At 34.9% G+C, this 15,643-nt stretch overlaps 2 protein-coding genes across 4 annotated transcripts; both read right to left on the reverse strand.

Annotated features, from left to right (window-relative positions):
- LOC105172465 lies at positions 1,599 to 7,546 on the reverse strand. The gene is made up of 4 exons (XM_011093903.2): positions 7,085 to 7,546; positions 5,984 to 6,340; positions 3,919 to 5,910; positions 1,599 to 2,233 (listed from the first exon to the last, which is right to left on the reverse strand). Exons 2-3 carry the CDS (start codon positions 6,328 to 6,330, stop codon positions 3,924 to 3,926), a joined length of 2,334 nt encoding a protein of 777 aa, XP_011092205.1. The 5' UTR covers positions 6,331 to 6,340; positions 7,085 to 7,546; the 3' UTR covers positions 1,599 to 2,233; positions 3,919 to 3,923.
- On the reverse strand, positions 9,647 to 14,557 carry LOC105172466 (G patch domain-containing protein 8). 3 transcript variants are annotated; one of them, XM_011093904.2, is made up of 8 exons: positions 14,408 to 14,557; positions 13,775 to 13,857; positions 12,997 to 13,192; positions 12,316 to 12,470; positions 11,920 to 12,063; positions 11,712 to 11,815; positions 11,423 to 11,579; positions 9,647 to 10,022 (listed from the first exon to the last, which is right to left on the reverse strand). In XM_011093904.2, exons 2-8 carry the CDS (start codon positions 13,838 to 13,840, stop codon positions 9,945 to 9,947), a joined length of 900 nt encoding a protein of 299 aa, XP_011092206.1. In that variant the 5' UTR covers positions 13,841 to 13,857; positions 14,408 to 14,557; the 3' UTR covers positions 9,647 to 9,944. The 3 variants fall into 3 exon arrangements, with proteins under 3 accessions (XP_011092206.1, XP_011092207.1, XP_011092208.1); XM_011093905.2 differs by having other exon boundaries at positions 14,341 to 14,514; XM_011093906.2 differs by lacking the exon at positions 14,408 to 14,557 and having other exon boundaries at positions 12,997 to 13,130; positions 13,775 to 14,401.

Raw genomic sequence — 15,643 nt, forward strand, 5'->3', positions numbered from 1 at the left:
TCAATCACAATAATTTACATGGGTTTTTTTTTGTTTTTTCAAACAAGTACAATAATTTACATGGTTTGTGTGAATGTGATCTACATCAATAGATAAGGAGAGAGAGTTCATATTCCTTCACAAATCCAATGAATCGGGTTGAACTGCTCCACAATTAGATCAAAAATTGGGTCCGTACGTGCAACGGCACACCAGTGACTTGTAAAAAAACGGCTTGAGACCTTCATCCGGATCGATCAGTGATTTCAAAATAAAAGAATAATTTTTTATATTTTATCTTGAATCAATTCATCAAAATAAAAAATTTAATTTTGAAAAAAAATGATGTGCATTAGGGGATCCCATAAATATTCATCGGAAAATTTTCAGTAGTCTGTGGTTGGAATTTCGAACATATTGAACATTGTAAGAGCTAATTGAAATGTATATGACATCCTTAAATTCCTCGAAAACTAGCACAACTTCACAAAAATGAAAGAAGATATATATAAAAAAAATCCACCAATTGAGCTTCCAACAAGAACACAAATCAGGAATAAGAGATTCATAGTTAAATCAACAAAAACATAACATTAATAATCATGTCTTGTGTGTGTGAGAGAAAGATGAGAGAGAGAGAGAGCCAGGGAAGAGGCAGTGCATGGAAAGGGCAACAAGACCCATCGTATGGTGTTGAAAGGTCCATCCCATGCTCTGTCTCGTCCCCGCCTCCCTCGTCCATTGTCTCTACCCTCCGTACTTACTCAATTCAATGAAATCCGTCTCAAAAACCGCTGCTACTGCTCTTCTTCTTCTTGTTCTTGTACACGACAGACAGGTGATGAAACAATTTCATTGCAAACAAGAACAAGAAACTGTCTGATCAGTCAATTTTCTTACAACAACGAATTAATATCAGCCCACCAATTTATACCCATTACTTAGTTTTCATGGATTGGTTGGTGACGCATTCCGTTAGTACAAGTTTGAAGTACAAATTTGGGTGTGTTTGTTTGATAGTAATTGCAATACTGTACTTCCACCTTCTAGCTCGTACTTCTTGTGCACCTCACGTATGTATATATATATGATAATTTTCAATTAAATTATGAATTTTTACATTTTATTTTAATTTATATACCAAAATATTAAGGTACAATTGAACTTATATTTGAAAAGATCATGTAAATTTAATATTTTTTCCGGGTAATTATCATTTTATTTGGTGAAAAATGAGGTTAGTGCAGAAAGTAGATGTGGATGTGTGAGTCCAATGTTAGAGCAGTACAAGATTACTAGCTATACTTTCTCAACTCAAGATTACGAATGGTACTGCCTAAAGTACACCCAAAGCTCAAACAATGTTGTTGTTATTATAATAAAACTATTGCAAATATAATCATTAAGTTCAGACAGGAAAGGGACAATTCAGGGGGGAAATTTTTGGACATTTTAGGAATAACTAACTTTTTGTACATGTGATTCTTTGTTTTGTTGTCCGACGGTTAAATTATTTATTTTGAATCTTATCCGAAATTTAGAATTCACCATGTTACAATCATATAAATTGAAAATTGAGTTTGATTTACTGATAGATCGGTGAGACTATAGTGATCAAGTTGGAGAGTATCTCAAAAAAATTTGACGAGAGGGATACTCCGTTATGGTTAGGAGCCTTAATTGAGGTACCCATATTACAGGTTTATCCCGACTAGTCTAATAATTACCAAGAAGATGAAGAAATGGCATCCTCACTACCTTAAATTACAACCTCCAAATCTCATTACAAAGAGAAAACTAAAACCAGAGTACTTCAGATGAATAATTCTCCAGTCGTGTCGGTAATCCTTTCCCATCTATCAATTTTCTACAACACCAGCCTCGTTTTGTTCGAAAAGTTGCCGAAGGAAACGAGTCGACCAACTCTTCCAATATTTTACCTCTTGTAAGCTGAAGAACAAGAAAACTATTCCACCTGCAAAGGGTCCCTTTGTCTTTAACTGAAGGTTCATATATGAGACGACACCGGTGAGAAACTGTCAGGGGGAAAGTTCATTCAGTTGCTGATGAGCAGAGTTCGTCAGCAGCGACAAGTACGATCACAGGTTCTACTTCTGTTACTATCCAATCAGAAAAGCTCGAAAATGGCAGTTAAACATGTACATGAGCCCAATGAAAATGTCAATTTATACGTTACAGCTGTCTGTCCTGGTAATCAGTTATGTTATCAACATCATTTTTCTTCCCGAAGAACCTGAGGTTGGAGAAAAAGAACAGGACAGCAGACGTCAGTACAGTTCCTTTCTCGCACATTAACAAATACATACGCAGTTAATGGTAATGCGAATTATGCTCATTGAGGCAAGTAATCTTCCATATGCTGCCTACGGCTTGTGTAATGAAACTGAAGTAAAAGTCAGAAATCCATTGCTTCAGCGCAACAATGGTATTTTGATGATTTTCAAAGAAGCACCAAAATCCATATTGAAATAGAGTGCAATCGGCATCCCAGATGGTTAAGAGAAAACGATAAGAGCAAGTGCTCAAGAAATAATGAAGAACATCCCATTATGACACATAACTGAGTGCAATCATTAGCTACAATGCCAAGTATCTTAAAGAACCGCCATACAGTTCAGCAGAAGATAATGATACGTTCATGAACTTAGAACACAGGTTAACACAACTTCAATTCTTGCACCCATGATAAAACACACTACAAAGAGAAATTATTCACATTGTCAAATCAACATTAGTTTGCATCCATTAAGGTAAACTGGAGCAGCTGTGTCATTGTGTACTTACACGTTACGTGCAGCAAGAAATCATATTTTAATTCAAAGTTTAGAGGAGAATAGGTATATGCCTAGTTGAACACTTCAAATTACCAATTCCAGTTCTCTTTAATCAGAGAGTGAGCAACCCTAAATATAATACCAATTCCGCTTTCTATCCCATTAGTAATGCTATATCTAAATTACAATTCATGCTAAAATTATTTGAGGTTCAAAAGTTTCTTTAGATTCAAGGAGAGAATTAGAAAAGCCCATATGACATAAAATAGTTGGGAAGCCACAACATATGCAAATCCAAGATGCAACTCCATTGCCTGGAGTTCGAAGGTATTCTACATGTGCAGTCTATCAGTTCTCTCTCATTGACGATGGTATGCAAAATGCAAGTAATACTCTGCAGTTTCCACATCTCTCAGTAAATGGAATTATATAAGAATAGCATAGACTGCTACATCTCATAGGGTTTAATCGAATTGGAATTGGTTGATTATGCAAATGGGCTCAATTATATTTCATTAGAAATTTTGTACAAAGGCGGTGCATGGTAGGTTACTAAGAAACATTTGAATTCTACGAACAGAAGGGAAATATAAAACAGGAACTTAAGTTTGGATTCCATATGGTTTAAACTTAAAAAGAAACTTCATGTGCTGTATTATTCAAGTCCTGATGACAAATTTATTGATAGTCAAGTCACTGAATATACAGATGAAAGATTGTCATCTCCACAGGAATAAAGCCAACTTATTCAGAAGAGGGGAAAAAAACAAAAAATTCAAGCAGAAAATGATGAATTGCTTCTATACTATCTATTCCAGTTCATACCTCCTTTTTTACACTATCTGGTTTAAATTAAAGCAGCCAATCAAAATGATTAATTCAAATCAAATTTTAGTTCAGCAGACCCGGCCGCCCTAATAACAAACACTTAAACATAGTAGCACATGTGTTAGATGACTATGAAGCTACATAGATCATACAGAAAAGTTAACTCTTGAGAACAACAGCAAAGAAAGGATAGATGCACAGAATTACTCATTGTGCTTTCATTAAGGTTAGTAGGAACAGGTCGTGACTGCATGCTCAAGAACGAGTAGTTAGATAAATATAAAAAGTGCTGCCAAAAGCAAGACAATGTACTTACATAGCTTAGCACTCCAACAAAAATTCTTTACAAGTCGACTTGTTATGCCCAGTACCCTTGCACCTACTGCATTGCAGTTGACGTCTCCCTGCATCATGTGAACTAACTCTCTTAGTGGTAGGCCGGCCAGGTGGGCGACGAGTTGGAGGTGGGGTTACAGTCACTGGCAACTTAGAACTTCCCTTCTGCCAAGGAGCATCTATATTTGAAATAGGATGTACTGACTCTGAATATGTTATTCTATAGCTGTCAGTAGTGAAGTATCTGGAACAATAATCATATGGATCACGGCCAAGACAACTAATGACTGCAATTGCATGACAGCAAGGCAACCCCGTCAGCTGCCAAACCTTACAAGTACAATCACAACTATCAACATCAACAGCTTCTATAGTATCTCCACGGACCTCAAATCTGTTCCCACCAGATATTAATACCTGAAGAGTCCTGACTTTGAGGCTTTCTTTCTCTAGCTTTTCCTCCATTGACGGAGTCAACCTTCTTAACCATTCGATTGATTCGGTCCGCCGGGAATAAATCAATTCCATAATCTTGCTACTTATCGCATCAACCATCTGGGTTATTGGCAATTCGTGTGCATCCGATACCCAACTATAAAACAGCTCCCCGAAGTTGGACGTCATGTGGTAATATCTTGCTCCTTGGAAGAATGCATTTGCCCAGTGAACAGGCTCACTTTGCATGATCCAATTGTATGCTTCCACAGAAATACTTTTTATGCTTTCCACACACCTCTGAAAGCCTTCTGGTGCAGGGGCATGGGCTGCACTGTATAAATCCTCAACCATAAGGCGCTTTACTTCATGAGAAAATTGCCCCTTCACATCTCTAAGCAGTTCCTCCGACAGATAGCGCAGACAGAAGCCATGATATACATTGTCATCCTGAAAAACTTCAGCAATTGATTCTCTCAATCCTTTCTCTCTATCCGCCACAAAAGTTAATCCACGACACGTTGATAATGCAGCTTTGAGTTGTTGCAAAAACCAACGCCAGTTGTCCTCAGATTCGACGTCTACAATAGCAAAAGCAACAGGGAAAAATCCATCATCCCCATCAGCAGCAGTAGCTGCCAACAGAGAGCCTTGGTATTTTGACTTCAAAAATATGCTATCTAGGAAAAGCAAAGGGCGGCAGCCTTGTTCAAAGCCATACAAAGAAGCATGAAAGGAAACAAATAGGCGATGAAAACTTGAGTCTTCTTTAGTGGAGAAAGCGGCTAGACTTCCTGGATTTGTTTCCATTATCTTCTCACAGAAAAATGGTAACTGACTATATGCCTCTTTATAGGAACCCTGAAGCTGTTCCTTTGCAATTTCTTTGCCCCTCCATGCCTGAAAGTAGTTTAGTTGGACTCCATATTCCTGTTTGATGTCGTTAACAATGTCCTTGGGCTTATAGTTTGGGAAAACTTTAAGTTTCTCCTTGATGATGCTAGCAACCCAACTTCTTGTGGCTTGATAACCAGTTGTTACCACAGAACCTTCACAGGTATGTGTTGGATTCATTTTCTTAATACAAATGAGTGGGGTGGTCGACAATCTTGATGCGTGAATCCTCCATGGACAACCCTCTGCTTTGCATTTTACAGTCACACGATGACTATCATTCTTCTTGTACTTAAAAGCAAACTGATGCGCAATCGCATATTTTCGCAACTCCTCACGAAATTCATGAACACTGTTGAACCTTTGGCCCACACCAGTAATATTGTTCTGCCACTGCTGTGCAGCTTTAGCATGCTTTTCATCATAGGAGCCAGCGAAAGACATTGGCAAAGGCATTTCGTCAGGTAAAGGCATTTCACTTGGTATGTCGGTTTGGGGCTCATCATGGTTAGTATCACCAACCACATCAAAGTTGGCATCAAGCAGAAGAACAGGCTTGTTTATGTCGTCCAAAACATCATTCACTATAGTTGCAGAAGCATCAACAGGAACCTCACCCTCTGATAACGTTGTCCTACTCGACCTGCAAGAATAATTTTCCCACATGTTTCATGCATGGTAAGAATAATACAATCCGTTTGTAGAAAATTATCTACCTACTGCCTGGCATGTGGGATACATCAGGGGCAGCAACTTTTTCACTCATAACATATATCTCGGCGGTCTCAGAGTCATCGTGGAACTTGATCATGAGTTTGAGGTCTTTGTCATTGGAGATGCTGATAAGAGTCTTCTTATTCCCAGGAAGGAAATACTTGATGGCCATGGTATCAACATTGCAATTGAACATCTCTGCTACCTCCAACTTAAAATTCTTAAACTTCATTTTCTCATCAATTTCCATAGCATGAGCATCACCACCACTGTAAGAAAGTATACCATCTTCATTGGTCTCAAATTCCCCACCTGACTGACAGATTGCTATAACTTTCTTCCCAACCATGGTTAACTCACTGTTTAATGGAACAAATATTAGAAAAGGCACAAAACCCATAAACACCGATTATATAAGTACAAGCGAGAAAAGTGACTTCAGAATATTGAAATATCAAGCATGCATCAATCTAATCACTGAACGCCTTAAGAGTTACCAAATCAATCTGAACCTAAAGTGTCTAAACTCCGAATCCCTCATTTAAACTGTAAAGTTATCTATTGGTCATCCTCAATCCCTCAGGGGTAAATTTGAGTGTAGAAGCACAGAGGATTGTCTCATAAAGTAAAAAGACTGTGCGAAAAGGAGGTACTTTCTCATTTGCAAATAACAATCAGAGGCAGTCCACCAACTATGCATTGATAGTAACATCTTCAACTTCTGTCTGCCTATTTGGCAAGACAAACCAAACCATCCGTTGCCCTAAACAGGCGCAACAAGAAAACGCAACACAACCCAAAAAGGAAGTTGAAAAGAAGAAAAAGAAATACAAAACAATAATCACAAACTTTGACTTGCAAAAAGTTGAATAATTTCAAGTGTGCAGCATATGTGGCCTTCTGCACATTATTGCTAGAATTAATTCACAATGGGAACCCCCACGATTTCAAGCAGTATACACACACACACACACAAACTATAGTAAACATATAAACAAAGATCAACTACAAAAAAGGAAATTCAACAAAATCGAGTCTTAGAACTGGCAAAACCCACAAACCCTAAAACCACAACAACGCAACTGAACCAACAAGAAAAGCACCTTTTAACCAAAGACTTGGGCTTTAGGCGATCCGGGATGAGCAATTAGCAAAAGGGTTCCTCCAAGATCGCCTCAATCTTTGATTAAAACTCTTGCAAGAAAGAGAGGGATGGGAGAACGAGAGTGTTTTGTAATAAATAATAGAATCTTGAGTGTGGATCCCTCGCAAGAAGTTGGTGATGTACACAGTTCCAAAAGGGTGGAAAGGACTTATGATTGTGATTAGATTTACGCACAAAGAATTTACAGAAGGATTGGATGCGGTTAAATATGGGCGTTTGGGTTTCGGATTCCAATTGTGGAAGCATGCGAGGACGTGGCTGTCCCCAACAATCCAATCCCAATGCCAATCCCAATCATCTTCAGATGAGCTTTGAGGTTGACCTATACATAAACATGGTTATTTTCCTTGTCGTTTGAGGTTTGGCTTTTGCTCCTACCAATTAAGGTGTTTTTTTGTTTTTCGGTCGTAACACCGTATCACGTTGTACCTACGTGCATAATTATATTAATATTTTTATTTTATTAAAATTTATAATTTATTTTTGTATGTTAAAATTTGTTATTGTGTACAAAATTATTTGATATTTTTTAATCAATAAATATTTATTTGAATTAAATTAAAAATTGAAACTTTGTATAATATATATTATGTCAATACCGATTATTATATCTACATGCAAAATAAATATTTATATGTCACTTCACTTTTATAATAGTATAAATATATATACTCGCGATGATATAAAAAAAATTATGATGTGAAATTTTTTTTTTTTTTTTTTGTAAATTAATCAAACATGGTTTGAGGAGAGGGGAAAGATATAAGTCTTGTAAGAAGAAGAAACCTCGAGTCATGTGAGAGTGAAAAAATAAATTATAACTATGAATTTATTAAAAAGATAGAAATTTGTGAGAAAAAAATATATATGAAGAAGTGGGTTGAGAGAATATATATATATATATATATTGTAAGATTATTAAAAAAATATTAAAATTACTATTTTAATAATTTTTAAGAGAATAAATTAATTAAATGATGAATTTGAATATTTAAAAATTGGTACGATAAAGAGTTTTGTTTTATAAATAGTATGTATAGATGATAATTTTAATATGACAACTATAAATAAAAAAATATAATATTTTTTAATAGCAAATACTTGTAATAAATTAATACTTACTATTCAAATAGATAAATAACTACTATTAAAATCAAATAACAATCTGTATATCGATGGAACTTAGATCCTTCGTTTTATAATTATAGAATCTCAAATTCTCCGACTAAGAAGGCTTTGTAGTCATGACTCTAAGGTGGTGGATTCGAACCACACAACGTGTAAATGTTTCTACTTTAATAACATATATAGTTCTAATTTAATAATAGGTATTGACTATGTATAATTATCTGATATAAATGAATAGTATATGATTGTTATTATTGTTGATAATAGTTAAATATTATTATTTAAAAATAATAATTGTAATCTACTTGTTCAAAATAAAATAATAATTCATCGCAAGAAAAAAAAAATAGCCTCTATAAGCAATCAAGCCCTTATTCTTATGAGACCTTTAAAATTTATCATATATTTTATTGTTTTATTTGTTTATGAATTCATATATGGAGAAGAGACGATTGTTTAAGAAATGAAAATTTTGCTACAAGAAATCTAGAAATGACATTGACACTCTATACATGTTTGATTTGGTAGCATTATTTATATCCTATAATTATTACATTTTTATTTTTATTTCAACATTTAATCCCAAAAAAGATTATAGCTGAAATAAAAAATTAATAATATGCTTTAGTTCATGAATACAATATAAAAAACATAAATGCATATATATATATATATATATTTTGGCTGGTAGTATAGATAAGGTGTGTGTACATGTAGTCCAATACATTTTGAATACATAAATTCGAAATGAAGTTTTTAATTCGTAATCCAAAATTACAAAACAAACAATGATAAGAAATATCTTTTCACCAAGGCAAAATTAAAAGGTTATGTGATTTTTTCTATTAGTGCTAATATTTTACGTTCAAATCCTAATAGAAAAGCAGTAAATGTAAAGAAAGAATTTTCATAGGGAGTATAAATATAATTTCAAATTTTCTAACAAAAATATGTAATTTTCAGAGTGAATTTCAAATTTTCTAACAAAAATATGTAATTTTCAGAGTGAATTTCAAATTTTCTAACAAAAATATGTAATTTTCAGAGCGAATATAAGTGTAAGTATAATTCTTAAATGGAGGATAGGGGTAATTTTGCGGATATTTTGTCCACAATAGTGGAAACAATTCTAGCAACATGAAAAGAATAGCCAAGCACTGAGCAGAAATGGCCAGCAAAATGAAGTGGAGCCGCCTTTATATGGCAGCTGGTCTTAAGTCTTCGTTTTGGAGTCTTCGCCAGATTAACAAAATATTTGACATGGTATTTAATATAATTATAAATACATTCTCGTTGCGTAGAAAAATATAAATAAAAAAATACCCTTTAAATTCTGTCTCCCAGGTTTCCACTGTCCAAAATATGCAATTGAAAAGCAGTTAATTGTCAATAATTTCATTGCAAAACTAGCCCATCAGCAATACATTAGGCAACCATGTCTTCGAACCACGTTGTGAAATGAAATTATAACAGGATTGACACGTACAGACCGCTGCCCCGAAAAAAGGAGAGAATCCTGTCCTGAAATTACTATTCCTGAAGAACATCTTCTATAGAAAACAGTTTCAATGGAGATTACAGTCAACTAATTAAAATACAAGAGTCATACAATCGGGCGTTTCTGAGGTCTCAGACAGAGTAAATATCAGCAGGAGGTGTTAGAAATTTCCCTATTCTTCTTCACTGTCATTGCTAAAAACTGAGGCAATAGCTACCTTCGGCTTCTTGGCAGTGGTACTAGCAGAGCTCTGCTTCATGCAAATGTCGGGACATAAGAGAAACAGAAATTGTAACACCAACTCCCAAGAGAAGAATAAAGAGCAGCAATACATTCATGAAACAGAACCAACATAGAAAGTGATTAATATGAAGAACTTTTGAGTGATGAAGGTCAGTTAAAACTACTGAGGCAGTATGTAGTTACATGTTCATTGCTATTTCCAGTTAAAAGTGGGAAGATGTGATTTTTCTCAATTCGGCTTTCTATGGACCTGAAATGTTATTATATCTTTTTATTATTAGTAGTATCACATCAATATATTATTAAAATGTGTACTATTATTTATTAAGTTAATGGTTTAAATATATAAGCACATGTATAGATAATGTAATGATTGACATGAGCGGACGTTGGAAAAAGAGTGGAAATAGAAAATTCTTTTAAGTTGGAAACAACATGAAAAAGTGGAAATAGAAAATTCTTTTAAGTTGGAAACAACATGAAAAAAACATTTTTCTATGTCCAAAGGGAAAAAATATGCGGAAAGTGAATTGCAAATGAACACTAGCAAAGCCTAAGGGTCTGCGAGCCAAACCCATCATAGACAAGAATTTCAAACCAGTGCAAGTATATCTCAGCTATGCACAGAGCTTGCTCCAGGAATTGAAAGGAACAGATACAGATACAGATACACACACACATATATATATATATATGTGCATCCTTCTGAGGATGCAACTCACTACAAACAACCATAAAGTAGAGCAGCATTCATATAATACTTGGTGGATTGAATGTATGTATAACAGCAAGGCCCCTTTTAAACTAATGAAATACAGCTAAAGATAACAAGAATTCCTCTTTGCATACTGTACTGTTACAGTAAAAAGTGATTACTAGTCAGATTTTTTGTGATCTGAGCTTGAAGGTCCCAATTCTAAAGTAATCAAGTTCTCATTTTTGTTCCTTCATGGGCTGATAGCAAAGTGCAAGTTCAGTTACACACTCGAATTTTACTCATGGTACCTTCAGGCACCCGCTGAATGATTTTCGCTTTAGCTGCATCCTGAGGTATATTTACAATGTTCCAGTTCATAACCGAAAATGTGATTATAAAGACCTCTCTACTATAGACAAATGAATAATATGTGTACAATGTTTGTCCAACTTTTGTATTCATGCACATCTTTTCACTGCAGTTTCATTGTTGTTAGTAGTTATTTCTTAGTTTGTTTTTTGTCTAATTACTCTTTTCCACTCTTGTTCTGGGATGATCTACAGTACGTAGCACCTTTGCAAGAGGTGAGATGAAGGATAAGTTGTGGCAACTAGTAACTAGCTCTCATAATAATTAAACATCGAAAGCACAAAGAAATCAAATATTAGCAGCATAGTATAGAGCAATCTGAAAAAGAACAGAGCGAATACCCTAAGCATGCTGCCTTTTGCCGAAAATCCGAACTTTAGAGCTTTTCGCTGATCTTGGTCTGCAACTGCAGTAGCACTAGTTGTTGCAGCAGGAGTAGGAACAGTTCCAGTTTCCTCCTGATTCTGTATCTGCAGTTGCTGCTTATGGACATCAGCCCTGTAAGAAAGCAAAATGAAAATCTTAAGCAACAAAACATGGAAATAGCAACATATGGGACCATTTACATTCATCAATCATTAGTAAAAAGATAAAAAATGGTTGGTGAAACCGTGAAGGATAAGTAGGTACATCTGCATAAACTTTGCCATCTCCCTTTCTTGACGTTGTTGTTCCCTTTTCTGTCTATCATCACGACTGCTGCTTCCATGCATATCTCTCATTTGTTTGAACCTCTGAAAGCAAAATTACAAAAAAAATTCAGAGATGATAAAACAATCAACAAAGAACAATAACATAACCAGAACGTGACAAGGTATGCACTAAAATGTAAAATAACCTTTCTGTGGTTGTGGTCATAGGAGCTTAGATGAGCTTCAAACTCCATTGCCAATTTATACTGTTTGTTGCAGAGATCACAATAGAACACCTTCCGTATTTCTTTCACCTCACTTTGAATTTTTTGCTCGCGTTCTGCTATAACCTGGATTTTAATAATGTGCACGAAGCAGGCAGTAGAAGCCACCAGGTAATAAAAACTGCACGAAATTCTCAAGACCTTCCAAAGTTGATGATCCCTTTATGATATACCATTCCCATCAAAACACACACATAAATGCTATATGCTGCCTTCTGCTATTAAATGTATGTTTCAGAAAAAGTAAAGCATCAACTTCAAATTAACCTAGAGTTGAAAGTATTTTCTTTGACCACTAAGACGAGCAGAAAGGTATACCTCTCTCTTTTTGGCAAGTTCCTCGGTCTCTTCAACTTCAATATCCAGCTTTCTGCGCTGGATATTTTCCTCGGCTGTAAAATAATCATCTTCTTCTTGTTTACCAAGGCCTAGTTTAGCATCTCTTATTCCTGATTTGATTGGCTCAATAATTCCTGAAAATATAATATATATATACTAAAAATTAAGGAAAAAAATGCCATACCAGCAAAACATAAATGTCAAGATTCAGCACAAATGTTGAGACAAGATAAACTAGACAGAATGTTTGTAAACCACAAACTTATATGTTGAAGTAAAATTGGAAGTCACTTGTGAGCAAGTATTTTGTGAATCCAGCAAAAGGTATCAGCATTACTTGCTCAAACAGATATAGTATGGTTTCATTGTTAGTTTCTGAGTCAATACCCCCAATTACAAGTGGCACAGAAAGATCGTAACTACACCTGGTTATAGGTGGCATACAAAGATTGTAATGACAAGGTTAAGTAATAATATTAACTTAAGAACCCAGAACTTCTGTATAGACAGCAATCGAAAACCAACAGATATTAGAGAGTTGAAGGACATGGAATCATATACAAACTCAACAGGAAGTTAACAGCAGATCAATCCTTTAGATGTATGAAGGGCTGGAAGCAGCAAATCATATGAGAAAAGGCAGCTCATTACTATACAGACCTTGTTCATCTTTTCCAAGGCCCTTCCCTTTCCATCCCATCTTCTGAAGAAGCCTGAACCCAATATTAGATGAAGGCAGCTGTGTGTCCAACGATGCTTGCTCCACATTGTCCAAATCTACATTTTCTGTGACCCTATGATCAATTGGTAGACGGAAATCTTCAGCAAGATCCTCAAGAATAGTAGCCTCATATGCCTACATAAGGAAACATTAGAAAACATGTAATTCCATCACTGTTGCTGTTACTTTGTTGCCTCAAACAAACATGGCAAAGAATTGATCTAGATGATGCAAGATTAAGATTACATCAACACAATCTTAAATGACATACTTGCCTTTCCAAGACGGATCAAAGCCCATCTCATTCTATAACAAACAGCAGAATTGGCGGTAAAAATTATTGTTCATGTACAAGATCAGTGGAGATTTCCCAATTTAAACGCGACTGCCAAAAACTAACAGTACAAGATGGCATAACTCGAGAAAGAAGTTTAAACACAAATATTCAATGTAAAACCATAAGGACTGATCCAGAAGAACACATAAACAAACAAAGCACAGTCCATATGTTCCACGGGAAGGAGCACAAACACACTGTAGAGTCACAAACATGAAAACGAATTTTTCCCCTAATAAGCCTTGTTGTATGAAGCATGAAACTTATAAACAGGACATTTATTAGCCACACCACATCTACATGCCGACCAAGGAGCATATAATGATGATAAGCAAATAACTAAGAAGTATAAAGATAAATTAAATCCACAGAATCCTTACCTCATTGTTTCTCAGTTGCCTTTTATTGTGCATCTCTTGTTTGCCACTATACCATCTATTATCCATATTTTCAAGGAGGAACCCTAACAACAAATAGAAAGAAACATAAAAATTAAGATAAACAAACACATCATCTGTAACAAGAAATGCCAACACTCTAAATCTTCAAAACCCTGGAGGTATCTTCCTTCCTCTCAAACTGATAGATCTAACCTCTTTCAGCAGCTCATCTTATCGAGCTTCAGGCGGTAAAAAGGTATAAGTATTTTTCACTGGACTCTATTCTATCATACCAAATATAATTCTTCGGAAACAAATAACCAGTCAACTCCAGAAAAATATAAAAAAAGGTATGCGTATGTGCTCGAAAAAATACTGAATCCCAAACCTAATCCAATTGAATCACTTTCCTTTTCCCCTTTCTTAGTCAAGCACGCATAATTCTCCGGCAGAGGGTACTATATACATCAAAAATCATCAAAGAAATGCACAAGCAGAGACGCACAAGCATATATCCATCCTCATACATACATATACATATAAAATATACACACACAGACACTTACATACTCATAGATCATCACGTATTAACAGATATCATCTACAACTGCTTAAAGATCAAAGAAAAATAACCTCAATTATAAAATTTTTCCTTTGAAGAGAAAATGAGAATTTGGGTTTTGATTTTCTTTTGTAGGTCTTCACTTTAGGATTTCTTTGACAGGAAAGAACAACGAAAACGCTCGAATTCTTGGCATTTGATAAGCTCACAGGCCCCAAATTGTTAGAATGCTGAACCTCTGGGCTTTGTGATAATAATTATTGGGCTGGGCTTTCAATATGGACCTTTTAATATTTTTGGCCCAAGTAAGATAAATATCCACACATCATATTGGTTCGATTTTTTTTTTTAAAACTAATAGCGACAAATAAATTATAGTAACTCATCTCGATACACTAAGCTATACATCAATATGACTAGTAATAATAAATAAATTATAATAACTCACATAAAATGAAACACATGTCCGTTGAGATTCAAACCCATAATTTCAAACTTGTTTATGAAACTTCATTTTAGGCAAGATATGATTGGTCGATTGGATTTGACGTCATGAACTTGAACTGTACCAAAAAAAAACTTCAATTTTTAATTACTAGATTGAGACATCACTTACTAGACCAAAAGCACTAATGACGTAAAGTTACAGAATCAAAAGTGCAATTTTACCAATAAATTGACACTACAAAAAAATGAATTATCCCCTACATTGTAAATCACTACGGCTAAAAAATCATGGTAAATCAATACTATCTACCACGGTCGAATGGTCAAGCAAAATATCTACACATGGTTTTTAGTTATGGATAATAATTCAGCCTTGTCTGTGGAAACAAAGACTAATGGTTGCTGCACAGCCGTGATTGTTTTACACGAGCCATGATTTTTGGCGTGACCATAGTAAATTAATAATGGGAAAAAGTCACATTTCTTCTGGATATTTCTTTTATTGGCTGGCCAGCTGCAAAGTTACTTATTATTTAGAGCTGGAGCGCATTTAGCTGCTAAAAAGAATACGTGTCTGAACTTATAAATAAAAAAGTAACTTTTCATACCCGTATATATTTTTATATTAGTTTAAATGCATTTGCAACTAACAAATGCAAGAATATTGGAAAAAGTTTGATAAAGATGCAATAATCATTATTTGGCAAAATGCCCAAAATAAATTGAAGGGTTGGTAGGATGCCAAAGTAGAATTTTTCTTGTGAAAGCTTGCAAATCATGCTTACTTACCATATCAAAGGTTCTATTCACATTTCTAGAGGAAATCAATCAAGCTTCCTTCCAAAACCCTAAACTTTGAG

This window comes from Sesamum indicum, linkage group LG10, assembly GCF_000512975.1.
Source record: "Sesamum indicum cultivar Zhongzhi No. 13 linkage group LG10, S_indicum_v1.0, whole genome shotgun sequence".
NCBI lineage: Eukaryota > Viridiplantae > Streptophyta > Magnoliopsida > Lamiales > Pedaliaceae > Sesamum > Sesamum indicum.